Source organism: Odontesthes bonariensis, chromosome 2, assembly GCF_027942865.1.
Source record: "Odontesthes bonariensis isolate fOdoBon6 chromosome 2, fOdoBon6.hap1, whole genome shotgun sequence".
Lineage (NCBI taxonomy): Eukaryota > Metazoa > Chordata > Actinopteri > Atheriniformes > Atherinopsidae > Odontesthes > Odontesthes bonariensis.
In genome coordinates, this window is record NC_134507.1 from 900,885 (window position 1) to 928,472 (window position 27,588).

The 27,588-nt window shown below is 46.2% G+C and overlaps 2 protein-coding genes across 8 annotated transcripts in view; one reads left to right on the forward strand and one right to left on the reverse strand.

Moving 5' to 3' along the window:
* Positions 1 to 3,563, forward strand: part of abhd12 (abhydrolase domain containing 12, lysophospholipase) — a 23,665-nt gene extending 20,102 nt beyond the window's left edge. For both annotated transcript variants that reach the window (XM_075473805.1, XM_075473797.1), the window contains exons 8-13: positions 67 to 104; positions 811 to 890; positions 974 to 1,056; positions 2,353 to 2,431; positions 2,954 to 3,081; positions 3,160 to 3,563. In XM_075473805.1, the coding sequence (XP_075329920.1) occupies positions 67 to 104; positions 811 to 890; positions 974 to 1,056; positions 2,353 to 2,431; positions 2,954 to 3,081; positions 3,160 to 3,196 (445 nt within the window). In that variant the 3' untranslated portion in view covers positions 3,197 to 3,563. The remainder of the gene's footprint in view (positions 1 to 66; positions 105 to 810; positions 891 to 973; positions 1,057 to 2,352; positions 2,432 to 2,953; positions 3,082 to 3,159) is intronic.
* Positions 3,564 to 5,649: 2,086 nt separating this feature from the next.
* pygb (phosphorylase, glycogen; brain) lies at positions 5,650 to 26,283 on the reverse strand. Of its 6 annotated transcripts, none has more exons than XM_075473654.1 (21): positions 25,917 to 26,283; positions 20,370 to 20,471; positions 20,181 to 20,259; positions 19,715 to 19,818; positions 19,509 to 19,640; positions 19,321 to 19,432; positions 18,138 to 18,220; positions 17,914 to 18,057; positions 17,714 to 17,806; positions 16,871 to 17,017; positions 16,633 to 16,796; positions 16,445 to 16,559; positions 15,633 to 15,734; positions 15,409 to 15,556; positions 14,714 to 14,772; positions 14,489 to 14,630; positions 13,620 to 13,827; positions 11,565 to 11,699; positions 10,846 to 10,912; positions 6,321 to 6,487; positions 5,650 to 6,085 (listed from the first exon to the last, which is right to left on the reverse strand). In XM_075473654.1, exons 1-21 carry the CDS (start codon positions 26,157 to 26,159, stop codon positions 6,082 to 6,084), a joined length of 2,550 nt encoding a protein of 849 aa, XP_075329769.1. In that variant the 5' UTR covers positions 26,160 to 26,283; the 3' UTR covers positions 5,650 to 6,081. The 6 variants fall into 6 exon arrangements, with proteins under 6 accessions (XP_075329769.1, XP_075329725.1, XP_075329751.1 ...); XM_075473610.1 differs by having other exon boundaries at positions 5,650 to 6,102; positions 25,917 to 26,282; XM_075473636.1 differs by lacking the exon at positions 5,650 to 6,085 and adding an exon at positions 6,126 to 6,146 and having other exon boundaries at positions 6,292 to 6,487; positions 25,917 to 26,282.
* Between the last annotated feature and the right edge of the window lie 1,305 nt (positions 26,284 to 27,588).

The window sequence follows — 27,588 nt, forward strand, 5'->3', positions numbered from 1 at the left end:
CCAGGGTAACCACAGTTACAGTTAAATGGTGTCGCTTTGAAATAATCCGATCGTTCTGTTTTTCAGAGTCGCCACGAACCTGGTCAGACGGCTGTGTGACAGAGGTGAGACGCACACACTGATCAGAGCTGTGATTGGTCGGTTTATCGGCCGGTAACATCAGGGAACGACTGGATGATGGTTCAGAAACATGAAGCCGTTAGATAAGGAGCTGCTTCATGTTTATGTTTCAGCATAAAGCTGCAGACACACCTTTACTACAAGTCCCATGATGCATTTCAGCCAGAAACAGCTGTGCCCTGATCCCCTTTAGCTCCTTTAGGGGCCAAAGATGCTGAAAGCAGTTCAGTTAGAGCTCAGGGTCAGCAGGGGATCATGGGAGTTGTAGTTTGAAGGTGCATGACATCATCCAGCAGAGCTCTGAGCTGACTAATGATAATATTTGCACAAATATCATCATAGTACAACATAATGTAAATGATCCATATACCCCATATTTCTTATTGGTTCAGTCTGCTCAGTTAAATTTATTTTTACCTTTATTGTTAAATGTACAAATTGTTTTTATTTAGTTTACTGATTTTTATTATTATTATTATTATTATTTAACTCTTCATACTATAGATTTGTATATAGCTAATGTTTATTTCTCTAATTTTATTCTATTAGCTTGTTTTTCCTTTAATTGTTTACATATATTTTATACTGTCTGCTGCTGCAACACAATAATTTCCCAAATTGGGATGAATAAAGTACTTATCTATCTATCCATCTATCTATCTAATGAAGTCGGTGGTTCTGTATCTTCAGGAAGTCCTCCCGACGCGCTGATCTTAGAGTCGCCGTTCACCAACATCAGAGAGGAGGCCAAGAGTCACCCCTTCTCCATGGTAACGCCTGCAGAACCTGGGCCCCACAAACCCTTGGGACCCCGCGTTCACAGCACAGCGCTGACCCGTTCTCTGTGTTTCAGGTGTACAGGTACCTGCCCGGCTTTGACTGGTTCTTCCTGGACGCCATCACCGCCAACAACATCCGCTTCGCCAGCGACGAGAAGTACGTAGACTTTCACTTCCTGTTTCCTGTTTCCAGGTTCAGAGGTCGTCCCGGATCCTGGAGTCCAAACGGCGGCAGCACATCAGAACCTTTTAACTTTTTATAACCCGGGAACCTTCAACTCGACCAAATATACGTTTGACCAAAGCTTTGGTTTTAGGAAGGTGGTCTGAGAAACGCTGCCGAGCCTCAAACTTCTTCAGGATTTTAGCTTTCTGTGAGCTCAGAAACATTTCGGATAACTTTCAGAAGCTTTTCTCCAGACTTTCAGTTCTGACAGAACTTTAGTTTAAATCAAATAATCAGTTTTTAAAGTTGGAAATCCTGTTCTGACCCACAGGAACGTTTTTCTGGATTTCATGTGGAACCTTTTAGAGCTCTTTTCCACGAACACTTTGGACTCTTCCTGTTAGGGCTGCACAATATATCGAATTTTAATCACGATAACGAGCGATATTTAAAATGCGTCGTTCCGTCCATAGAACGCTAAGTATTAAAGGTGTTTTCAAAGATCCTCCGCTTTAACTCTAGTCTGATCACATGCCTCCATGAGCCAATCAGAGCTGCTCCCTGCACCGCGCAGTTTAGTTTGTAGATATAGATGCTAGTTACAGAGGACAGAGTAACGTGGCGAACACACCACAACAGGTAGCAGTCGGTCTTATGAGCTATAAACAATCTTAACAGAGAAAACAAAAAATGTCCAACGTGGCAGAGGGCGAGGCCGAGAACCGGATCGTCCTCCATTGTGTGGAAGCATTTTGGGTTCAAGGCGAGTGACACAACTCAAGAAAAGGTGACATGCAAAGAGTGCCGTACGGTTGTGTTGGCGCCACGAAGCAACACAACGAACCTCTTTAGCCACTCGAAAACACATATTTGTACATTACCAGGAATGTAGCACAATATGGATGTGAAAGCAGTTATAATAAGCCTATGTGACAATAAAATTTGTTTTGGTTAAAATCAACAATTAATCGTGATAATTAATCATGATAATCATTTTGGCCATTATCGTGCAGCCCTGCTGCCTGTTAGAGATACGATTCCTCAGCAGTGGGACGCTTTAATACCCTTTAATAACCTTTAATAACCTGCAGAGTTTCTGCGTCTGAGCTTGCGAGGATATAAAATGTCTCTGAAAAGGTTGTCGGCTGATTTTCAGCCTGAAAGTTTATCAGTTTAACGTGTTTTAAGCAGTTAAAGCTGCAGCTTTTCATTCAGCCTGATTGGATGTGTAGCAGCCTCTGGTGGACGGCAGAGGAACTGCAGCTCACACTGTGTTCTGTTCTGCAGCGTGAACCACATCTCCTGCCCGGTTCTGATCCTCCACGCCGAGGACGACAGCGTGGTTCCGTTCCACCTGGGAAAAAAGGTAGAACTCTGAGAGAAGTGAAGAAGTGTTGATGGATCTTTCAGTTCTGATAAGCTTTGAGATTCTTTCAGTAACTCAGAAACTTCTGTTTAAGTTTTATGTTCAAACTTTATTTATTTACTTCAGAAAGCCTAAAAACATTCAAGCTAAACTCCTTTTTTTAAAAAGTTTAAACATTTTCTTTTAAGTTTAAACACTCTTCTTTCAACTTTTTTAAACTCTTCTTTAAACTCTTCTTTAAACTCTTTAAACTCTTCTTTAAACTCTTTAAACTCTTCTTTAAACACTTTAAACTTCTTTAAACTCTTTAAACTCTTCTTTAAACACTTTAAACTTCTTTAAACTCTTTAAACTCTTCTTTAAACTCTTTAAACTCTTCTTTAAACACTTTAAACTTCTTTAAACTCTTTAAACTCTTCTTTAAACTCTTTAAACTCTTCTTTAAACTCTTCTTTAAACTCTTTAAACTCTTTAAACTCTACCTTAGTTTAACCTTTAACCTTAAACTCTGTCCCCGTGCAGCTCTACAACGCGGCGTCTCAGTCGAAGAGCCTCGGCGGTCTGAAGGTTCAGTTTGTCTCGTTTCCGTCTTCTCTCGCCTACAAACACAAGTTCATCTACAGGAGCCCGGAGCTGCCAAACATCCTCAGGTAGCGCCGCCACGCCGCCGCCGCCATGATGCCGCCGGCGGCCGAACGTCCCGCTCACCTGTTCTGTTGTTGTTTCAGCGACTTCCTCGGCTCAGCTCATCCCGTCACGCTGTGACTCAGAGGCGGACGCCGCCGGTGACACGTCGCTTTGTTCCCGTCAGACTCAGCACATTCCCCCCCCCCCCTCTCACTGGCTTCACGGGACACAGGGTCACCATGGCAACCGTTTGTCCTCCAGAGCGAAAAGGACGGCGGAAATCTGGGCGACTTGCAGCGTAAACAGAGTGTTTTTATCTCATAGGATTTATTCTGAGCGGCAGATTTATTATTATTTTCTCCTCCGCATGGTTTCTTCTTCTTTCTTCTTTTCTTCTTCTTCTTCACCTGGTCACCCGGACTCCCCGGCTGGAGGTTTGTTTGTAAAAACATCTGTTTGAAGCCTGTTATGACTTGAATTATGAATTAAATATTTGTTTTACGTAGCTGTGTGTGTGTGTTGTTTCTGCCAGCGGTGCCCCATAATTAGCTTATTGTTTTACCAGCGGTGCCCCATAATTAGCTTATTGTTTTTACCAGCGGTGCCCCATAATTAGCTTATTGCTTTAACCAGTGGTGCCCCATAATTAGCTTATTGTTTAACCAGCGGTGCTCCATAATTAGCTTATTGCTTTAACCAGTGGTGCCCCATAATTAGCTTATTGTTCTGCCAGCGGTGCCCCATAATTAGCTTATTGTTTTTACCAGCTGTGCCCCATAATTAGCTTATTGTTTTACCAGCGGTGCCCCATAATTAGCTTATTGTTTCAACCAGTGGTGCCCCATAATTAGCTTATTGTTTTACCAGCGGTGCCCCATAATTAGCTTATTGTTTTACCAGCGGTGCCCCATAATTAGCTTATTGTTTCAACCAGTGGTGCCCCATAATTAGCTTATTGCTTTAACCAGTGGTGCCCCATAATTAGCTTATTGTTCTGCCAGCGGTGCCCCATAATTAGCTTATTGTTTTTACCAGCTGTGCCCCATAATTAGCTTATTGCTTTAACCAGTGGTGCCCCATAATTAGCTTATTGTTTTTACCAGCGGTGCCCCATAATTAGCTTATTGTTTTTACCAGCTGTGCCCCATAATTAGCTTATTGTTTTACCAGTGGTGCCCCATAATTAGCTTATTGTTTTACCGGCGGTGCCCCATAATTAGCTTATTGTTTTACCAGCGGTGCCCCATAATTAGCTTATTGTTCTGCCAGCGGTGCCCCATAATTAGCTTATTGTTTTACCAGCGGTGCTCCATAATTAGCTTATTGTTTTACCAGCGGTGCCCCATAATTAGCTTGTTTTACCAGCGGTGCCCCATAATTAGCTTATTGTTTACCAGCGGTGCCCCATAATTAGCTTATTGTTTTTACCAGCGGTGCCCCATAATTAGCTTATTGTTTTAACCAGTGGTGCCCCATAATTAGCTTATTGTTCTGCCAGCGGTGCCCCATAATTAGCTTATTGTTTTTACCAGCGGTGCCCCATAATTAGCTTATTGTTTTAACCAGTGGTGCCCCATAATTAGCTTATTGTTCTGCCAGCGGTGCCCCATAATTAGCTTATTGCTTTAACCAGTGGTGCCCCATAATTAGCTTATTGTTTTTACCAGCGGTGCCCCATAATTAGCTTATTGTTTTAACCAGTGGTGCCCCATAATTAGCTTATTGTTTACCAGCGGTGCCCCATAATTAGCTTATTGTTTTTACCAGCGGTGCCCCATAATTAGCTTATTGTTTTTACCAGCGGTGCCCCATAATTAGCTTATTGTTTTAACCAGTGGTGCCCCATAATTAGCTTATTGTTTTACCAGCGGTGCCCCATAATTAGCTTATTGTTTTAACCAGTGGTGCCCCATAATTAGCTTATTGTTCTGCCAGTGATCCACGTTCATGTGTTCGGTGTGACTGAGTGGACTCGATTTCCCATAAAACACCTCTGAAGTCCAGTTGAGGCTCTTTGGACGTTCATGTCAGAGTTGCAGGTTTCCTGAAACAACATTTATCCAACGATAACACGAACTTCAGCTGTGAGGCTCTGAAGTGATTTTTTAAAGAGGAAAACACGGATCTGAGACATGAAAACCTCAAAGTTCTGCTTTTAGCTGCCAGCGGACCAACGAGGAAACGGGACCAAAGCTCAAAGCTGCCGATTCAGGGGAAAGTTAAGAGGATGAAGAGATTTCCTGGAATTAAGTTCAGCCGTTTGCTCTGCTAAATGCAAAGTTATCACATTTAAATGCAAAGTTATCACATTTAAATGTAAAGTTATCACATTTAAATGCAAAGTTATCACATTTAAATGTAAAGTTATCACATATAAATGCAAAGTTATCACATTTAAATGCAAAGTTATCACATTTAAATGTAAAGAAATTGCCATAAGAGAACTTAGAATAACTAAGATGTATTGAGCCACATGTTCAGTGTGTACTTCTTGTATTTTAGGCCTCGAGGTTTAATTCTGGATAAATTGTGGTTCAGTTCAATCTGAGCGACGACATTTTATATAAAAAAATAACGTAAAGAGCAAAATATGAATCATCTATAATTTATCATTTTCATGAATTTCTTTATTTAGGAAACAAATTAAATATCAACATTTTTATTGTTTTTAAACAGGTGACGAAGTAAAGATTTTATTTGGGCCAAAGATGCTTTTAAAGCTGCTTCATCCTGATCAAAGTCAGGAGTTTTCTGATGGTTTAATTCAGTGCTTAACCTGCTGGGTGCAGTCACGCTTCAGCTGCCGTTACACCACTCAGAGGTTCCTTTCCTGGTTAATGTTGCTGATCCCGGAGCTTCAAACTGAGCCGATCCCTCTGGGGAAGATGCTCAGCTCGGAATCAGCCGGTTCTGGTTTGAGCTCCAACAGAAACCAGGAAAGAACGTTGATGTCAAGGTTTCCCCGTTTGTGACATTTATTCATCTCAGTGGTTGTTCATAAGGCCAGAAAATGATGGTTCTGCTCAGGTTCTGGTTCTGTTGAGGTTCTGCTCAGGTTCTGCTCAGGTTCTGGTTCTGCTCAGGTTCTGCTCAGGTTCTGCTCAGGTTCTGGTTCTGTTGAGGTTCTGCTCAGGTTCTGCTCAGGTTCTGGTTCTGCTCAGGTTCTGGTTCTGCTCAGGTTCTGGTTCTGCTCTGGTTCTGCTCAGGTTCTGGTTCTGTTGAGGTTCTGCTCAGGTTCTGCTCAGGTTCTGGTTCTGCTCAGGTTCTGCTCAGGTTCTGGAATGGCGGCTCGTTGGGCGGCGGGATCTTCACGCCGGACGGCTCCACGCCCCAGATCTCGCAGGCGTACTGAGCGACGGTTCTGTCGCTGGAGAACTTCCCCGAGGCGGCGATGTTCCGGATCACCATCCTGGTCCACTCTCTGGGGTTCTGAACGGGTCACGGGTACGTACATCAGAACTCAGGCAGCAGCAAACACTTATTCAGATAAACCAGCGTTCTGTCTGAGTCGGATCAGAAATATTTTACGATAAAAACTATTCAAAAGAGAAAATGTCTAAAACAGCTCTCTTTGCTGATGACGTGGTCGTTTTCCTGACCAATCTGTTCCTGCCCTTTTGTTAGCGTTAGTTTCACCCTGCTCTCAGTCTCTGGGCTGTGCTAAACTACGCTACGCTAACAGTTTCACCCTGCTCCCAGTCTCTGGGCTGTGCTAAGCTATGCTACGCTAACAGTTTCACCCTGCTCCCAGTCTCTGTGCTAAGCTAGGCTAACAATTTCACCCTGCTCCCAGTCTCTGGGCTGTGCTAAGCTATGCTACGCTAACAGTTTCACCCTGCTCCCAGTCTCTGGGATGTGCTAAGCTATGCTACGCTAACAGTTTCACCCTGCTCCCAGTCTCTGGGCTATGCTAAGCTATGCTACGCTAACAGTTTCACCCTGCTCCCAGTCTCTGGGATGTGCTAAGCTACGCTACGCTAACAGTTTCACCCTGCTCCCAGTCTCTGGGATGTGCTAAGCTACGCTACGCTAACAGTTTCACCCTGCTCCCAGTCTCTGGGATGTGCTAAGCTACGCTACGCTAACAGTTTCACCCTGCTCCCAGTCTCTGTACTAAGCTAGGCTAACAATTTCACCCTGCTCCCAGTCTCTGGGCTGTGCTAAGCTATGCTACGCTAACAGTTTCACCCTGCTCCCAGTCTCTGGGATGTGCTAAGCTATGCTACGCTAACAGTTTCACCCTGCTCCCAGTCTCTGGGCTGTGCTAAGCTATGCTACGCTAACAGTTTCACCCTGCTCCCAGTCTCTGGGATGTGCTAAGCTATGCTACGCTAACAGTTTCACCCTGCTCCCAGTCTCTGGGATGTGCTAAGCTATGCTACGCTAACAGTTTCACCCTGCTCCCAGTCTCTGGGATGTGCTAAGCTACGCTACGCTAACAGTTTCACCCTGCTCCCAGTCTCTGGGCTGTGCTAAGCTACGCTACGCTAACAGTTTCACCCTGCTCCCAGTCTCTGGGATGTGCTAAGCTACGCTACGCTAACAGTTTCACCCTGCTCCCAGTCTCTGGGATGTGCTAAGCTACGCTACGCTAACAGTTTCACCCTGCTCCCAGTCTCTGGGATGTGCTAAGCTACGCTACGCTAACAGTTTCACCCTGCTCCCAGTCTCTGGGATGTGCTAAGCTACGCTACGCTAACAGTTTCACCCTGCTCCCAGTCTCTGGGCTGTGCTAAGCTACGCTACGCTAACAGTTTCACCCTGCTCCCAGTCTCTGGGATGTGCTAAGCTACGCTACGCTAACAGTTTCACCCTGCTCCCAGTCTCTGGGATGTGCTAAGCTACGCTACGCTAACAGTTTCACCCTGCTGGGGGGGGGGGGGGGGGGGGGGGGGGGGGGGGTACCCTTTTCTCCAAGGATACCATTGGGCTGCAGAGCGGCTTCATACTGGTTTGAGACTACATCATTCCCTAACTGGGCGAGGATCGAGGAGAAGACAACCACCAAAATCCCTCTTAAGTTATATCTCCACTCAGCTAATCTTTCTATTTGGAAAAAAATGTACCCTAAATCCTTTTGTTAAAAATACAGTGATCGTCTGGCATAAGGTTTTGAACTACTTAAAATAAAATGCTGCTTTATCCCAATTTACTCCCATTTGGGGAAATAGAAATTTCACACCAGGTACGAATGATCTTGGCTTTAAAGTGATACTCCGGAGTAGATCCACCCTGGGGTCATTTGAACCGTGACATCCAGCCAAGTAGCCCACCCGCAGTTTTTTCGATATTGGCTGAACATCAGCTGAGTTACTGAGTTATCCCGAATAGCTTAGTACAAGCGCTAACGGACCCTGGCAGTATCTCCAAAATTACCACACTAAAATCACATGCCATGACACCAAACTTCTACAGTAGTACAAATATGGTCTGTACTCACAAAGCGATGCATTTGGAAGTTTGTACATAGTCCAGGAGTTTATTATTATCAACACAAGCCTGATAGCTTCTCTGCTGCTAAAGCTGCGTCGACGTCACTTCCTTGATCTGGGAGCTTCAAAGTAAGATGAGGGTTGATCTACTACTGTAGACAACAAAGCAAGGCTGCTCAATTTCTCCATTGATAAAATAAATTCACAACTCTACAACATAAAAAATCATAAAAAAACATGTAGAATATAGCATATACTTTGTTGTCTACAGTAGTAGATCAACCCTCATCTTACTTTGAAGCTCCCAGATCAAGGAAGTGACGTCGACGCAGCTTTAGCTGCAGAGAAGCTATCAGGCTTGTGTTGATAATAATAAACTCCTGGACTATTTTCAAACTTCCAAATGCATCGCTTTGTGAGTACAGACCATATTTGTACTACTGTAGAAGTTTGGTGTCATGGCATGTGATTTTAGTGTGGTAATTTTAGAGATACTGCCAGGGTCCATTAGCGCTTGTACGAAGCTATTCGGGATAACTCAGTAACTCAGCTGATGTTCAGCCAATATCGGAAAAACTGCGGGTGGGCTACTTGGCTGGATATCACGGTTCAAATGACCCCAGGTTGAATCTACTCCGGAGTATCACTTTAAGATATGAGCTAATCAGGGTATCAACAAAACATCAGATCTTTACGATAAAGATGTTCTTTTACGTTTTACTGATGTTCAGCAAAGGTTTAACATTGATGCCAAACACTTTTTTAAATATTTGCAGATTAGACATTTCATAAAACAAACTCAAAACTCCTTAGACATGCCTTCCCTGAACACTACTGAAATGATAGCTGTGTGTGCTTACAAAGCCGAGTTCAAACGATAAATACACGGTTTAAGTTACTTCAGTACAAATGGCTGATGAGAACATATATTACTCCAGTAGTACAACATCGTATTGATCCTAACACACCTGATCTATGTGTTAAATGTGGTACACATAAAGGGGCTTGTTCCATTATCCTAATAGTATTTTGGAAGGAGATAATTACGACTTTGTCTGAGATCACTGGTACACATCTTCCACTGTGCCCTAAGCTCTGTATTCTGGGACTTTTCCCAGATAATTGTACACTCAGTAAGTATGAGAAATCAATGGTCATATAATGTATACGTGAAGCTAAACATAAAATCGCTCTCTCATGTAAATCTATGTATAGGCCAAGTAAGCAGATGTGTGCTGAAGGACTCTCACTGTATAGCCATCAAGGGGAAATATAACAGATTTGTTAAGATCTGGGATTCGTTTATGGAGTTTTTGGAGGGAGGGGGTTTGTCGGAGATTGTATAACTTTTTTTTTTCTTCTTCTTCTGCTCATGTTATTCTTTTTACTTTCTTCACTGTGAATGTTCATTTCCAGATTTTGTATCTACTTACTGTTTGTGCTTGATGATTATGTCTGTTAATGTGCCTTCTTTTGTTCTTGTTGCTTTGTTTTTGTATGTGGTTGTTTGTTAATTAAAAGAAAAAAATCAATAAAGATATTTGTCAAAAAAAAAGAGAAAATGTCCACCATGAACCAGATTCAGCTAAAATAAATGTGCTTTATTTTATTTCTGGATGATCTGAACCAAACATTCCTCCTGATGCTGATAACAGGACCACAGATCAGCAGCTGTTAGCTTCCTAGCTAACATCCAGCTGTGCTAACATCTGTTAGCTTCCTAGCTAACATCTAGCTGTGCTAACATCTGTTAGCTTCTCTCCTGCTGTCTCAGCTTTCATAAACTGTTTTACTGCAGTTGAAATCCTGATAAAGCCTCTTATTTCCTGTTTTATTGTCTTTAGCAGTTTAACTAGCAGTTTAACTAGCAGTTTAACCAGCAGTTTAACTAGCAGTTTAACCAGCAGTTTAACTAGCAGTTTAACTAGCAGTTTAACTACCAGTTTAACCAGCAGTTTAACCAGCAGTTTAACCAGCAGTTTCTGATGTTACAGACACAACACGTCTGATAAAATGAGCTGTTTTTGTTCCGGTTGGACTCTGATGGGACTCAGAACGTTAGTTCACATTAACAGGCTGAAGCTTCTCTGATGGGCACATTAAGACACATTAAGGACGATATGATGGTGTGCTTGTGCTAGTAGGTAGTTCAGATTAAAATAGGTCTCGATGACATCACTTCCTGTTTGTTTTTGAGTGCAATATGAACCTGAAGTCTGTTTACTGCCGACATCCATTCTCAGCTCGTCCTCGTGCTTCTTCAAACATGTTAAACCAGCTACCTTTTCTTTTAGCTTCTGCACAGAAAAGACTCGTTATGAGTGTGTTAAAGGAAACATGGATGTTCTGGATTACCTCGTACAGTTTACCAACTCGCTCCTGACATTTGACGTAGGCTTCATAATCTGCAAACACCTTAAACCTGTAGGAGACAACATAGGACAACATGAAGGACGACAGAGAAACGGTCATAAAGTCAGAGCTTCCCCCTGCTCCCAGTTTCTGTGCTAAGCTACGCTAATAGTTTCACCCTGCTCCCAGTCTCTATGCTAAGCTACGCTAATAGTTTCACCCTGCTCCCAGTGTCTGTGCTAAGCTACGCTAATAGTTTCACCCTGCTCCCAGTGTCTGTGCTAAACTACGCTAATAGTTTCACCCTGCTCCCAGTGTCTGTGCTAAACTACGCTAATAGTTTCACCCTGCTCCCAGTCTCTGTGCTAAGCTATGCTAACAGGTTTCCCCTATTTGCAATGTTTGTGCTAAGATACACTAACAGTTTCACCCTGCTCCCAGACTCTGTGCTAAGCTACGCTAACAGTTTCACCCTGCTCCCAGTCTCTGAGCTAAGCTACGCTAACAGTTTCACCCTGCTCCCAGTCTCTGTGCTAAGCTACGCTAACAGTTTCACCCTGCTCCCAGTCTCTGTGCTAAGCTACGCTAACAGTTTCACCCTGCTCCCAGTCTCTGTGCTAAGCTACGCTAACAGTTTCACCCTGCTCCCAGTCTCTGTGCTAAGCTACGCTAACAGTTTCACCCTGCTCCCAGTCTCTGTGCTAAGCTAAGCTAACAGTTACCTGTCGTGTTTCATCAGCATCTCAGTCAGGTCTCTGAACAGATCTGGTTCTGCAAGACTGAAGAAGCCGGACTGGATCTGGTCCACAGCCAGTTTCAGCTCCGGCAGACGGTTGTAATACTCTGTAGCATCGTAGCTGCAGAAAACGGGAAACAAAATCATTCCTAAGGCTTGTTATTCTGAAGTTCTCTGGCACCACCTTCATATGACCACAGCGACCCCGTCTGATCGAACTTGGGCCTCAACTGTAGTCTTGCTTTGAAGAAAGTCAACATTTCCTGGATTGGACAACTTCCATATGAACACTTCCTGTTAGCTGCAAGAGCTAACGGCCAAATACTTCCTGTTAGCTGCACGAGCTGACGGCCAAACGCTTCCTGTTAGCTGCGTGAGCTAACGGCCAAACGCTTCCTGTTAGCTGCATGAGCTAACGGCCAAACGCTTCCTGTTATGCATTCTTTGAAGAAAGTCAACATTTCCTCCTTCACGTGTGCAGTCGAAATGTTGCTAATAACATCTTTACAGAAATCCTGAATTGCACTTTATGACTTCATGAAAAGATGCTACAGATATCTGTTGTAACCTTATATCTATTCAAACATATGCCACATGAATAGGTGACCGTGGCTCAGGTGGTTCAGTCCTAGTTTTCTGATCCGCATGCTTAGGTCTCTTTGAATCTTTGAATGGACTTAATTATTCTAATTGGCTTCATTCCAACACTTTGGTTCAACTTTGCTGGTTTAAATGTGCTTTATAAATAAAGCTGGATTGGTTTGTATCGAGAAGCTGTTCATAAAGCATGCCTGGTATCATTGCTGAGAGTTGATGCTGGCTGGGTTTTAATAAGAAACCAAAACCTTATTTAACTCCAGTATTCGGTCTCCAGTTAATGTTGCTTCCCAACAAGCGTGTCATGACATTAATTGGGGGCTTGTCCGGGATCTTTTGAACTTGTAGTGGGGACTACGTGAACTCGTTGGCTAACGGAAACTGTTTGCTACTGATGGTCTTATGTTAAGGGCAGACAGGTTAAATACTTTATATGAGCAACTATGTGGTGACTTAGTGTTGTAGCTTTGTGTGTTGACCTGCCTGCACATCAGCATTCAATGATGCCTACAAGGTGTGAGGAAGATTCTTAGAGGTGACCTCTTATGTGGAGAAGTTGGGCCCATTTTGGTGGATTACTTATGGATGCTGGCTGGGTTATAATAAGAAACCAAAACCTCATTTAACTCCAGTATTCGGTCTCCAGTTATTGTAGCTTCCCAACAAGCGTGTCATGACATTCATTGGGGGCTTGTCCGGGATCTTTTGAACTTGTAGTGGGGACTAAACTTGACACTTTTTAACTTTAAGATTTCACAGTTCATGTTCAGAGCAATGTTTGGTTGTCTGTGCTATATTTGAATCTGCAGTAGTTTGTTTGTAGTGTTTGGGTAAGCCGTCGTTGAGTTACGTGAACTCAGTAGTCCAGATCTTTGTTGTTAAATCAGGTGAAACTCATCTAGCAGAGCTCTGAGATCCAAGGACTCAGGCCAGCTGGTCCAGTCCAGAGTCCAGACTAAACATGGAGAAGCAGCATTTAGCTGTTCTGCTGCAAACAAGTGGAACAAACTGCCAGTGGAGATTAAACTTTCACCAAATGGAGACATTTTTAAATCCAGGTTAAAGACATTTCTGTTCTCGTGTGTCTATGCATGAAATCTGCACGATATCTTTGAACTTATCTGGACTGTTTCTGGTTTTTTAATTAATTTAAATGATTTTATTTGTTCCTCTTTATATTCTTTTATGTATTTTAATTATTTTTATTTGTTTCTCTTTATATTCTTTTAATCATTTAAATGATTTTATCTGTTTCTCTTTATATTCTTTTATGTATTTATTTAAATTTTTAATTTTTTTTATTTTCTTTTATTATTATTATATTTGTAATGCTTCTTCCACTCCCTGCTGCAATGCTTTTATTTTATGTGAAGCACTTTGAACTGTTTTGTATCAGCATCATCTTCAGCATCATCACCGTTCTGAGAACAGGAAGTGACCTCACCCCTTCCTGTCCAGCTCCTCCACGTCCGTCACCCTCAAACCGAAGATGAAGAGGTTCTCCTCGCCGGCCTCCTCGGCCATCTCCACCGTGGCTCCGTCCATGGTGCCGATGGTCAGCGCGCCGTTCACCATGAACTTCATGTTTCCTGTTCCGGAAGCTTCCGTTCCCGCCATGGAGATCTGCTCGGAAAGGTCTGCGGCCGGGATCACTGAGAACCAGAACCAGGACCAGGACCAGAACCAGCAGAGTGAGCAACAGACTTTTACAAAATAAAAGCCTGTGAGCAACAGACTTTTACAAAATAAAAGCCTGTGAGCAACATATTTTAACAAAATAAAAGCCTGTGAGCAAGAAGACAATTCAACTTGGCTGTAAATGCAGGAGTTTTTTTACATTTATTTTGAAATACATGCTTTTATGTTGAAACAAGTAAAAACAGGAAGTAGCGCCGGTTAGCTCCGTGAGCTTCACAGCTGTAGCGGTGATGTTACCTGCTAGTTTATCTTTATTTTATCACTATTTTATCACACAGACTTTTACAATAATAAAACCTGCGTTAATGCGCGATAAAATAATCATCAGCGTTAAATAATTAAGTTAAGTTAATGCGATAATAACGAGTTAACGTGCCCAGCCCTAGTTGTGACATAACGTCAGAGTTATTTCTAGGTTTTAGACACAGATTAGTTGAATGTTTTGTCTAATTGTTTTGATTTTTTTGGCTAAAAAAGTTGGCAAATTCGTTGCATAAATAAAAAAACAACACAAAAATGAAATGGAAGAGAACCCTGAACGAGTCCAGATTCTCCAGAGAAGAAGGTTCTGGAGGACTCGGAGGAAAGAGAAGCGCCTGGGCTCCATGCTCTCACCTCTCTCAGCCAAAGACACTCTGTAGTTCTCCAGGAAGATCACTTTCAGCTTGTCTCCCACCGCCGGGTCGTTATTGATCACCTGACCCACCGACGTGATCAGCTTGATGATCTTCTTCGCCATGTGGTACCCTGGAGCTGCCTGCAGGGGGCGACACAGTGGAACCCCATGAGAACACTGGACTCCTCCAGATGTTTTCACATCTGAGACTAAACGAGCAGCACCTTCCCTCCGATGATCACCGTCCTGGGAACAAACCGCCGCTTGGGCTGCAGTTTGATTCCTGAAAAACAAAAGAAACTGAATCAGATTCTCCAGCAGGGGGCAGCAAACCCACAAAAACCAAAATGACTCTTTAAAAATGTTTACTGGAAGACAAACAACATTTCATGTCACCAATATATTCTGAATATTAATCCATCACATAAATAAAAAGAGAACGTCTGAATCCAAGATTTGAACCAAAACATCTATTGTTAAATATTTTGGTTAATTTTCTCTAAATTTCACCCGGACATCTTCCATATGAACGCTTCCTGTTAGCTGCGTGAGCTAACGGCCAAACACTTCCTGTTAGCTGCATGAGCTAACGGCCAAACACTTCCTGTTAGCTGCATGAGCTAACGGCCAAACGTTTCCTGTTAGCTGCACGAGCTAACGGCCAAACGTTTCCTGTCTGTTATGTGCTGGTAGAAATGAGATGTTAATGTGTTAATGTGGGACTTTCTTTATTAAGGGGGGCGGGGCTTAAAGCTGGTTAATCAAACCAATTCTCCAGTTTTTTAGCTTCAAACTGCAGCACCGTGTCCTGGTTTACGGTCCATGCCGTGTGAGAAGGATTCAAACTGCAGGTGTACCTGCAGCTTGGACCTGCTGGTGTTCTGGACTAAAAACACATCAGAAACTCAGAAACTCTTACGGTTGTAGAGCGTGATGGCGTGCAGACAGTTGAGCAGCTGCCTCTTGTACTCATGGATCCTCTTCACCTGGATGTCAAAAAGGGAGTCCGGGTTCACCTTCACCCGGTTGTGTTCCTCCAGGAAGGAGGCGAACTTCAGCTTGTTCTCCTGAGGGCAGACGGACACCTGTGAGAGGACGGACCAGAGGGCGAGGCCTCACCGGCGGGTCGGTTTCTGCTGCTACCTGTTTGACTTTGGCCACGTCTCTGATGAAGGATTCATCGTCCTCAAACTGGAGGATGTTCTTCAGCTGGAGGAGGTCTGTGAAGAAGTCTTCTCCGATCTTCTGCAGGAAGAAAAGCAACAAGGTCATGAAGAAGAAAGAATGCACAGGTGGGCCAAGGAAGAAGAAGAATCCCCAAAGGCCCGTCCAACAGATCAGAACCAGTCTTAGGGAGGCAGGTGTGTCTTTGGCTGTGTTCCAAACCGCATACTCCTACTACTCCTCCTAACTTAGTATGAGTTAGTATGCGAGTTTGAGTAAGCAGAAGTTCCCAGATGCATACTAGATTCTCTGAAATGTTGGGTATGCATCATGAGGTTACTACTCATACTCAAACTACCCAAGATGCAACGTAACGTGACGTCGCCGATCGTCATTTCCTGTCAAAACGGCAGTTTCAAGCTAGCTACAACGAGGGTAGGTTCACTTCCTGTTTTCAAAACAAAAGCACCAATTGTATGGTAATGGCTTTCCCTATGATAAAAGGCAACGGGTATTTTATTTTGTGAAAATAACAGGAAGTGCGTTAGCTCACTGCGGCTAGCTTTAGTAGCGCCGAATTCGTGGGAACAAAATTGTAAACAGCCGGTATTTTGTCAGGTTTTCAACACGTTGGGGATCTAAACGACTACTTTCTCGCCTGAAAATGTTTCAAATGTTGCTAAAGTTTACAGAGTTTAGAGCTTAAGGGAAATCAGCTTCAGGCCGGCTGATTTCGGCTCGGGCAGGAGCGAAATGCATTGTGGGTAAACGCTCTGCGTGTGCAGCGATACCTCAGCGATGATTTCAGACAGGCCGGGGTTGCACAGCAGCAGCCAGCGGCGTGGAGTGATGCCGTTAGTTTTATTCTGGAACTTCTCCAGATCCATCTCATAGAAGTCTTTAAACCTGCAGAAGAAGAGGAACTGAGTCAGGGACGCCTGAGATGAGCAGATCGAGCAGGCGCCCTCTGGAAACTCACACGGTGTTCCTGATGATGTCCGAGTGGATCATGGCCACGCCGTTGACGGCGTGGGATCCGACCACACACAGGTGCGCCATGTTGATCGTCTTGGGGTCTCCCTCCTCGATCAGAGACATCCGCCGCAGACGGTCCACGTCGCCTGGAAACATGGCCGCGACCCTCTGGGACAGAAGGCGGACGCTTACAGCCCGTGTCGGGATTGAATCAAAGCGCAGAAGAAGAGCGGCGGCCTTACGTCCAGGTGTCTCTGGTTGATGTCGTAGATGATAAGCAGGTGTCGGGGCAGCAGCTGCTGGAACATGGCGACGGGCCAGCGCTCCAGCGCCTCGGGCAGCACCGTGTGGTTGGTGTACGCACAGGTGCGGCAGGTGATGTCCCACGCCTGAGCACACAGACGCACGGGTTAGTCACCTCCCATGGTCCCTCCCATGGTCCCTCCCATGGTCCCTTCCCTGGTCCCTCCCCTGGTCCCTTCCATGGTCCCTCCCATGGTCCCTCCCCTGGTCCCTTCCATGGTCCCTCCCATGGTCCCTTCCATGGTCCCTTCCATGGTCCCTCCCATGGTCCCTCCCCTGGTCCCTTCCATGGTCCCTCCCCTGGTCCCTTCCATGGTCCCTCCCCTGGTCCCTCCCCTGGTCCCTCCCCTGGTCCCTCCCCTGGTCCCTCCCATGGTCCCTCCCATGGTCCCTCCCATGGTCCCTTCCATGGTCCCTTCCATGGTCCCTCCCATGGTCCCTCCCCTGGTCCCTTCCATGGTCCCTCCCATGGTCCCTTCCATGGTCCCTCCCATGGTCCCTCCCCTGGTCCCTCCCCTGGTCCCTTCCATGGTCCCTCCCATGGTCCCTTCCATGGTCCCTCCCCTGGTCCCTTCCATGGTCCCTCCCATGGTCCCTCCCCTGGTCCCTCCCCTGGTCCCTCCCCTGGTCCCTCCCCTGGTCCCTTCCATGGTCCCTCCCCTGGTCCCTCCCCTGGTCCCTCCCCTGGTCCCTCCCATGGTCCCTCCCATGATCCCTCCCACGGTCCCTCCCCTGGTCCCTCCCACGGTCCCTCCCCTGGTCCCTCCCCTGGTCCCACGGACCTTGTCCCAGTCCAGCTTCTCCACGTCCACCAGGATCCGCATCAGTTCGGGGATGGCCAGCGCCGGGTGGGTGTCGTTCAGCTGGATCGCCACCTGGCAGGACGGGAAGGACAATCTGAGACCAGAGCCGCAGAAGGCCGACCAATGAGCAGCAGCCCCGCCCCCCAAAGATCCTTCAGAATTCCTTCAGAAGGTTTCACCTTCTCAGGGAACGTGTCGAAGGACGTCCGGACCGGGTCTCTGCAGCCGAACTTGGAGGACTTGAACCTGCGGATGGTGTCCTGCAGCGTGGCGGCGACCACAAAGTACTCCTGCTTCAGACGCAGCTCCTTCCCCTCGAAGAACTACGGAGACAAAGCCGTTACCTTCCGGTCAGCACCGCCGCCATCCCGCTGTGTGCGAGGTCGGGTCGGGTCGGACTCACGTTATCGTTGGGGTACAGAACTCTGGAGATGTTCTCGGCCAGGTTTCTGTGCAGCAAGGCTTCCACGTAATCTCCCAGATTAACTGCGGAGCAACAGAGGACAGAACACGCCTGGATTAACTGGGCTGAACTGGGCCGAACTTCTCTGGATTAACTGGGCTGAACTGGGCCAAACTGCTCTGGATTAACTGGGCTGAACTGGGCCAAACTGCTCTGGATTAACTGGACTGAACTGGGCCGAGCTGCTCTGGATTAACTGGGCCGAACTGGGCCGAGCAGCTCTGGATTAACTGGGCTGAACTGGGCCGGGCCGAGCCGCTCTGGATTAACTGGGCCGAGCTGGGCTAAACTGGGCCGAGCCCGACTGGATTAACTGGGCTAAACTGGGCCGAGCCCGACTGGATTAACTGGGCTGAACTGGGCCGAGCCCGACTGGATTAACTGGGCTGAACTGGGCCAAGCTACTCTGGATTAACTCGGCCAAACTGGGCCGAGCTGCTCTGGATTAACTGGGCCGAACTGGGCCGAGCAGCTCTGGATTAACTGGGCTGAACTGGGCCGGGCCGAGCCGCTCTGGATTAACTGGGCCGAGCTGGGCTAAACTGGGCCGAGCCCGACTGGATTAACTGGGCTAAACTGGGCCGAGCCCGACTGGATTAACTGGGCTGAACTGGGCCGAGCCCGACTGGATTAACTGGGCTGAACTGGGCCAAACTACTCTGGATTAACTCGGCCAAACTGGGCCGAGCAGCTCTGGATTAACTGGGCCGAACTGGACCGAGCAGTTTTGGATTAACTGGGCTGGACTAGGCCGAGCTACTCTGGATTAACTGGGCCGAGCCGCTCTGGATCAACTGGGCTGAAATGGGCTGAACTGGGCTGAGCCGCTCTGGATCAACTGGGCTGAACTGGGCTGAACTGGGCTGAGCCGCTCTGGATCAACTGGGCTGAACTGGGCCTCACTCCAACATCTTAATCAGCAGCAGAACCCTTCATCATCTCCCCATCATGTTCTAAATGTTGGGTCGGATGAATCGATATTTCCAGGTTCTGCACAAGTAAACCCTGACGAACCAGAACCCTGGATGGAGGCAGCTGTTCCACAGGACCAGGTTTTTCCCACCAGAACCCAAACACCTGTGCTGTGTGTTTACAGGGTGAACTGAACCCGGATCAGACGTACAGTTCTGCAGGTTGAAGTCATTCGGAGCTTTAGCCGACCACAGTCTCATCGTGTTCACCGTGTTGTTACGGTAACCAGGAACTGGAGTGTCATAGGGCATCGCCAGCACCACCTGCACACACACACACCCAGGTTATGAAGTAACCAGGTGCTCCGTCGGTTTCAGCTCAGAACACTCAGAGTCTCACCTGTGTGTCGGTCCACTTCATCCCGCTCTCCGTTTTCAGCACTCGGCCGTAATAATGAACCGGCAGCATGTACTCGGGCCTCGCCTTCTCCCAGGGGTTCCCGAACCGTAGCCAATCATCTGCCTCCTCCACCTGCACAGGGCGGAGCAACAGGTCAACGCCTCTTCACATAACACCCTGAGCGCAGCTTGTGTAGGAGGCCGCACCTGCCACCCGTTGCTGATCCTCTGGTTGAAGATGCCGAACTCGTAGCGGATCCCGTAGCCGTACGCAGCCAGACCGAGCGTCGCCATGGAGTCCAGAAAACAGGCTGCAACCAGGAGGAAGGAAGATGTTAGCAAAGACCTTCCTGAGGGATCATGGGAGGGATCATGGGAGGGACCATGGAAGGGACCATGGTAGGGACCATGGAAGGGACCATGGGAGGGACTGTGGGAGGGATCATGGGAGGGACCATGGAAGGGACTGTGGGAGGGATCAGGAGAGGGATCATGGGAGGGACCGTGGAAGGGACCATGGGAGGGACCATGGAAGGGACCATGGGAGGGACTGTGGGTGGGATCAGGAGAGGGACCATGGGAGGGACTGTGGGAGGGACCGGGGGGGGGGGACCAAGGGGGGGTACCAGGGGAGGGACCGTGGGAGGGAAAACTGTTAAAGCCTTAAGGTTACCTGCCAGTCGTCCCAGTCCTCCATTTCCCAGACCAGCGTCCTCTTCGATCTCCTCCAGCTCCTCGATGTCCAATCCCAGCTGCAGACACACAGGACGCCGTCCTGGTTTTAAAACTAGCAGGAAGCTGAACGAGCAGCGCCACAAACACAAAGCTGACCTCAGGCCAGAGAACCGAGGAGGAACTCTACCTGGTAGATGGCTTCATCGCAGGCGTTCTGCAGGCCCAGGTTAATCATGGTGTTCTGCAGAGCCCGACCCATGTAGAACTCCAGAGACAGGAAGTAGACCCTCTGAGGACAGACAGCAGGCTCAGCTCAGGTGGGGAGTTACAGACAGATCCATTCATTAGCTATAGATCCATCCATTAGCTACAGATCCATCCATTAGCTACAGATCCATCCATTAGCTACAGATCCATCCATTAGCTACAGATCCATCCATTAGCTAAAGATCCATCCATTAGCTAAAGATCCATTCATTACCTACAGATCCATCCATTAGCTAAAGATCCATCCATTAGCTAAAGATCCATCCATTAGCTAAAGATCCATTCATTACCTACAGATCCATCCATTAGCTAAAGATCCATCCATTAGCTAAAGATCCATCCATTAGCTAAAGATCCATTCATTAGCTAAAGATCCATCCATTAGCTACAGATCCATCCATTAGCTAAAGATCCATCCATTAGCTAAAGATCCATTCATTAGCTAAAGATCCATTCATTAGCTACAGATCCATCCATTAGCTAAAGATCCATTCATTAGCTAAAGATCCATTCATTAGCTACAGATCCATCCATTACCTACAGATCCATCCATTAGCTAAAGATCCATTCATTAGCTAAAGATCCATTCATTAGCTACAGATCCATCCATTAGCTACAGATCCATCCATTAGCTACAAATCCATTCATTAGCTAAAGATCCATTCATTAGCTACAGATCCATCCATTAGCTAAAGATCCATTCATTAGCTAAAGATCCATTCATTAGCTAAAGATCCATTCATTAGCTACAGATCCATCCATTAGCTACAGATCCATCCATTAGCTACAAATCCATTCATTAGCTAAAGATCCATTCATTAGCTACAGATCCATCCATTAGCTACAAATCCATTCATTAGCTAAAGATCCATTCATTAGCTACAGATCCATCCATTAGCTACAGATCCATCCATTAGCTACAGATCCATCCATTAGCTAAAGATCCATTCATTAGCTAAAGATCCATTCATTAGCTACAGATCCATCCATTAGCTACAGATCCATCCATTACCTACAGATCCATCCATTAGCTAAAGATCCATTCATTAGCTACAGATCCATTCATTAGCTACAGATCCATCCATTAGCTACAAATCCATTCATTAGCTACAGATCCAACCCAGATCCAACCCGGATCCAACCCGGATCCAACCTGGATCCAACTTGGATCCAACCTAGATCCAACCTTGATCCAACCTAGATCCAACCTGGATCCAACTTGGATCCAACCTAGATCCAACCTAGATCCAACCCAGATCCAACCCGGATCCAACCCGGATCCAACCCGGATCCGACCTAGATCCAAACCTGATCCAACCTAGATCCAACCTAGATCCAACCCGGATCCAACTTGGATCCAACCTGGATCCAACCTAGATCCAACCTAGATCCAACTTGGATCCAACCTAGATCCAACTTGGATCCAACCTGGATCCAACCTAGATCCAACCTGGATCCAACCTAGATCCAACCTGGATCCAACCTAGATCCAACCCTGATCCAACCTGGATCCAACTTGGATCCAACCCTGATCCAACCTGGATCCAACCTGGATCCAACCTAGATCCAACCTGGATCCAACCTAGATCCAACCCTGATCCAACCTGGATCCAACTTGGATCCAACCTAGATCCAACCCTGATCCAACCTGGATCCAACCTAGATCCAACTTGGATCCGACCTGGATCCAACCTAGATCCAACCTAGATCCAACCCGGATCCAACCCGGATCCAACCTGGATCCAACCTGGATCCAACTTGGATCCAACCCGGATCCAACCTGGATCCAACCTAGATCCAACCTAGATCCAACCTGGATCCAACCTGGATCCAACCTAGATCCAACCTAGATCCAACCTGGATCCAACCCTGATCCAACCTAGATCCAACCCTGATCCAACCTAGATCCAACCTGGATCCAACTTGGATCCAACCTGGATCCAACCTAGATCCAACCTAGATCCAACTTGGATCCAACCTAGATCCAACCTAGATCCAACCTGGATCCAACCCGGATCCAACCTGGATCCAACCTAGATCCAACCTGGATCCAACCTGGATCCAACCTAGATCCAACCTGGATCCAACCCGGATCCAACCCGGATCCAACCCGGATCCGACCCAGATCCAAACCTGATCCAACCTAGATCCAACCTAGATCCAACCCGGATCCAACTTGGATCCAACCTGGATCCAACCTAGATCCAACCTAGATCCAACTTGGATCCAACCTAGATCCAACTTGGATCCAACCTGGATCCAACCTGGATCCAACCTGGATCCAACCTAGATCCAACCTAGATCCAACTTGGATCCAACCTGGATCCAACCTAGATCCAACCCGGATCCAACCCGGATCCAACCCGGATCCAACCTGGATCCAACCTAGATCCAACCTAGATCCAACCTGGATCCAACCTAGATCCAACTTGGATCCAACCTGGATCCAACCTAGATCCAACCTGGATCCAACTTGGATCCAACCTAGATCCAACCTAGATCCAACCTGGATCCAACCCTGATCCAACCTAGATCCAACCTAGATCCAACCCTGATCCAACCTAGATCCAACCTGGATCCAACTTGGATCCAACCTGGATCCAACCTAGATCCAACCTAGATCCAACTTGGATCCAACCTAGATCCAACTTGGATCCAACCTGGATCCAACCTAGATCCAACCTGGATCCAACCTGGATCCAACCTAGATCCAACCCAGATCCAACCCGGATCCAACCCGGATCCAACCCGGATCCGACCTAGATCCAACCCTGATCCAACCTGGATCCAACCTGGATCCAACCTAGATCCAACCTAGATCCAACCTGGATCCAACCTAGATCCAACCTGGATCCAACCTAGATCCAACCTGGGATCCAACCTAGATCCAACCTGGATCCAACCTGGATCCAACTTGGATCCAACTTGGATCCAACCTGGATCCAACCTAGATCCAACCTAGATCCAACCTGGATCCAACTTGGATCCAACCTGGATCCAACCTAGATCCAACCTGGATCCAACTTGGATCCAACCTAGATCCAACCTAGATCCAACCTGGATCCAACCCTGATCCAACCTAGATCCAACCCTGATCCAACCTAGATCCAACCTGGATCCAACTTGGATCCAACCTGGATCCAACCTATATCCAACTTGGATCCAACCTAGATCCAACTTGGATCCAACCTGGATCCAACCTAGATCCAACCTGGATCCAACCTGGATCCAACCTAGATCCAACCCGGATCCAACCCGGATCCAACCCGGATCCAACCCGGATCCAACCCGGATCCGACCTAGATCCAACCTAGATCCAACCCGGATCCAACTTGGATCCAACCTGGATCCAACCTAGATCCAACCTAGATCCAACCTAGATCCAACTTGGATCCAACCTAGATCCAACTTGGATCCAACCTAGATCCAACTTGGATCCAACCTGGATCCAACCTGGATCCAACTTGGATCCAACCTAGATCCAACCTAGATCCAACTTGGATCCAACCTGGATCCAACCTAGATCCAACCCGGATCCAACCCGGATCCAACCTGGATCCAACCTGGATCCAACCTAGATCCAACCTAGATCCAACCTGGATCCAACCTGGATCCAACCTAGATCCAACCTAGATCCAACCTGGATCCAACTTGGATCCAACCTGGATCCAACCTAGATCCAACCTGGATCCAACCTGGATCCAACTTGGATCCAACCTGGATCCAACCTGGATCCAACCTAGATCCAACCTGGATCCAACCTGGATCCAACTTGGATCCAACCTAGATCCAACCTAGATCCAACTTGGATCCAACCTGGATCCAACCTAGATCCAACCTGGATCCAACCTAGATCCAACCTGGATCCAACCTAGATCCAACCCGGATCCAACCTAGATCCAACCCGGATCCAACTTGGATCCAACCTAGATCCAACCTGGATCCAACCTAGATCCAACCTGGATCCAACCTAGATCCAACCTGGATCCAACCTAGATCCAACCTGGATCCAACTTGGATCCAACCTAGATCCAACCTGGATCCAACCTGGATCCAACCTGGATCCAACCTGGATCCAACCTAGATCCAACCTGGATCCAACCTAGATCCAACCTAGATCCAACCTGGATCCAACCTAGATCCAACCTGGATCCAACCTAGATCCAACCTGGATCCAACCTAGATCCAACCTGGATCCAACCTGGATCCAACCTGGATCCAACCTAGATCCAACCTAGATCCAACCTGGATCCAACCTGGATCCAACCTAGATCCAACCTGGATCCAACCTAGATCCAACCTGGATCCAACCTAGATCCAACCTAGATCCAACCTGGATCCAACCTGGATCCAACCTGGATCCAACCTAGATCCAACCCGGATCCAACCTGGATCCAACCTAGATCCAACCTGGATCCAACCTGGATCCAACCTAGATCCAACCTAGATCCAACCTGGATCCAACCTGGATCCAACCTGGATCCAACCTAGATCCAACCCGGATCCAACCTGGATCCAACCTAGATCCAACCTGGATCCAACCTGGATCCAACCTGGATCCAACCTAGATCCAACCTAGATCCACAACCTGGATGGGTTAAAGGCGGAGGACGAATTCCGTGTTTCTAACTATGTTCTTACCCATTTCTTTATGCAGCCATGGTGCCCAACACTCTGCTAACAGCCAGAAAACACCATCTGCTTTGTACAAACACGTTACCTCCACACAGACTGACATCTAAATTTAGTTCTGTGCAGCCGAACTGAACAACAGAGACCAGGAAACATCCTGAACTGGCAGCTCCTCTCCGCATCACCTTATCTGGATCACCAATCAAGCACAAGCTACATCTACAAGGTAATTCAATGGAGTCTGGTGTAACCGTCTCACAGCACCTTATTACAAAGTTAGTTCAAGACTGTCGAGTGGAATTCTATTATAGCACAAATATAAAGTCTTTGGCAGTTCTGCATGAACAACTGGACAGAAATCGGTCACTTTTCTCCTTTTTTTTTTTATTCCACGGAGGTCATACAGAAAGTCAAACCAGACTCCATTCACAAACAGTCCAACTCATTGTTGCATTGATAATTACCGGGGAAAATAAATCCTCACACTTTGTTAAAGGTCTTCTTTAGATGACTTAAGATCCTTTGATGAAATCGGCATAAGTTGTAAAGGTAACACGTGCGTATATTTTCAGGAAATGATTACAAAAACAACTTTTCCTCTACGCTGTCAGCAGCCCACTGCGGGACTCACCAACTGCAAGAAGTAAAGTTTTTAAACTTTGTGTCACGTCGCACAAAGAAACATTTGGTGGTTAAATTCATGCCGAACTCGTGTTTGATGTCTGAACTTCCAAAAAAGCAAATGGAAAATATGTTTAAACGATTCTGACTTTGCGCAAAGTCACAGAACGTTTTAGCGGTCAGGTTTTTAAATGGAGTCCGGCGGACTTTCTACCTTGGGGTCCTTTTCGTAGTAGTGCTGCTGGGTTCTGATCCAGCGCCCCACCAGGTGGTCCCGGACGGTGTGGGCCAGGGCGAAGTAGTAGTCCCGGGAGGTCGCCACGTTCCGGTCCTTCACCAGCGTGAAGTGCAGGTGTCGGTTGAAGCTGCGCTTGATCTCGGCCACGTCCCCGAGCCCCGCGATGCCGCGGACGCTGATCTGCTGCCGCTTCTGCTGGTCGCTCAGCGGCGGCGCCATGTTTCCCCTCTACAGCCGGCAGAGAGAGTGCGAAGGGCGGCCAGGGGGACGGAGAAGGTCCGCGGGGTGATGAACACCTGACAGGTGGCAGCACGAGGGGCAGCGGCGGCCCCGCCCACTGCATGAACCGTGGGGCGAGGTCTACATGTGCGGGGGGCGGAGCTATCTGTGGAATGTGTGAACAAAGAGTGAGAATTGGGTCGAGAGGTCTCACTCTGATGCTGTTTCTTTTTTTTTTTAAAGAACTTTATTTGCAACAAAGCCGAATAACGACATATAAATGTGTACGTAACGTCAAAAAAAAAAAAAAAAGCCAGCCAAGGGGAGCATAAGGATAAGAATAAGAATAATAATAATAATAATAATAATAATAATAATAATAATAATAATAATAAGAGAATAACAGTCACAAAACTCTTGCAAAAAAGAAAACTATTGAACAAAACTGACATATGTGCCAAGGAGTCTCGTGTAAAAAAAGAAAAAAATCAAATATAAAACAAAGATTTAGGAAAACAGTTCGTCCATAATCCCAAATTGGGAATCTCACTCTGATGCTGTTTCTGAGGCACAAATACTTCCGGATAGAGTCAGCGTGTTTATTTATCAACAAAATAAGATAAAACTACACTGGATGAAGCAGCTTTTACTTTGTTAAAAACTGTGAGACACCCAATCAGCCTTAATAATGATGATGATGATAATAATAATAATAATAATAATAATAATAATAATAATAATAAGATATTTTATTTATAAAGCACTTTAGATCAACTTAATGACCTCAGGATGGAGGATGTTGATATAGATAGATAGATAGATAGATAGATAGATAGATAGATAGATAGATAGATAGATAGATAGATAGATAAAACTAAATTTAACTGAGCAGACTGAACCAATAAGAAATATGGGGTATATGGATAATTTACATTATATTGCACTATGATGATATTTGTGCAAATGTTATTAGTGCAAAATGAGCATCCTGAAGTTGCTCAGGATGCAGGATGCTGATTTGTAGTTTGTGTGTCAGTTACTGTGTTTCAGAGTGAAATACAAGCAGAATGTTTTCATGTCGAGCCCTAAAAGTGTTCAACGGGAAAGTTAACTTGTGTTTTTATAACTGCACTCCTGTGGAAAATAAGTCCACCCTCCTTTAAGACCCTGAGAAAGCTGTCCTAATAAGTTCAAGGTCAGACTATTTTAATGCTCTTTATGTCGGCGTCTCCCAGTCTTCTCTCAGTCGCCTTCAGCTCTTCGGATTTGGCTAAAAACCTTCTTATTTAGGATTGCTTTAATACCCAGTAGCATGATGATACTTTTATCTTATTTTATCTTATTTGATTTTGTTGTATTTTGCTTTCACTGTTCTTTTATTGTTTTTATTTGTTAGTAACTAGGGCTGGGCAACGATTAAAATGTTTAA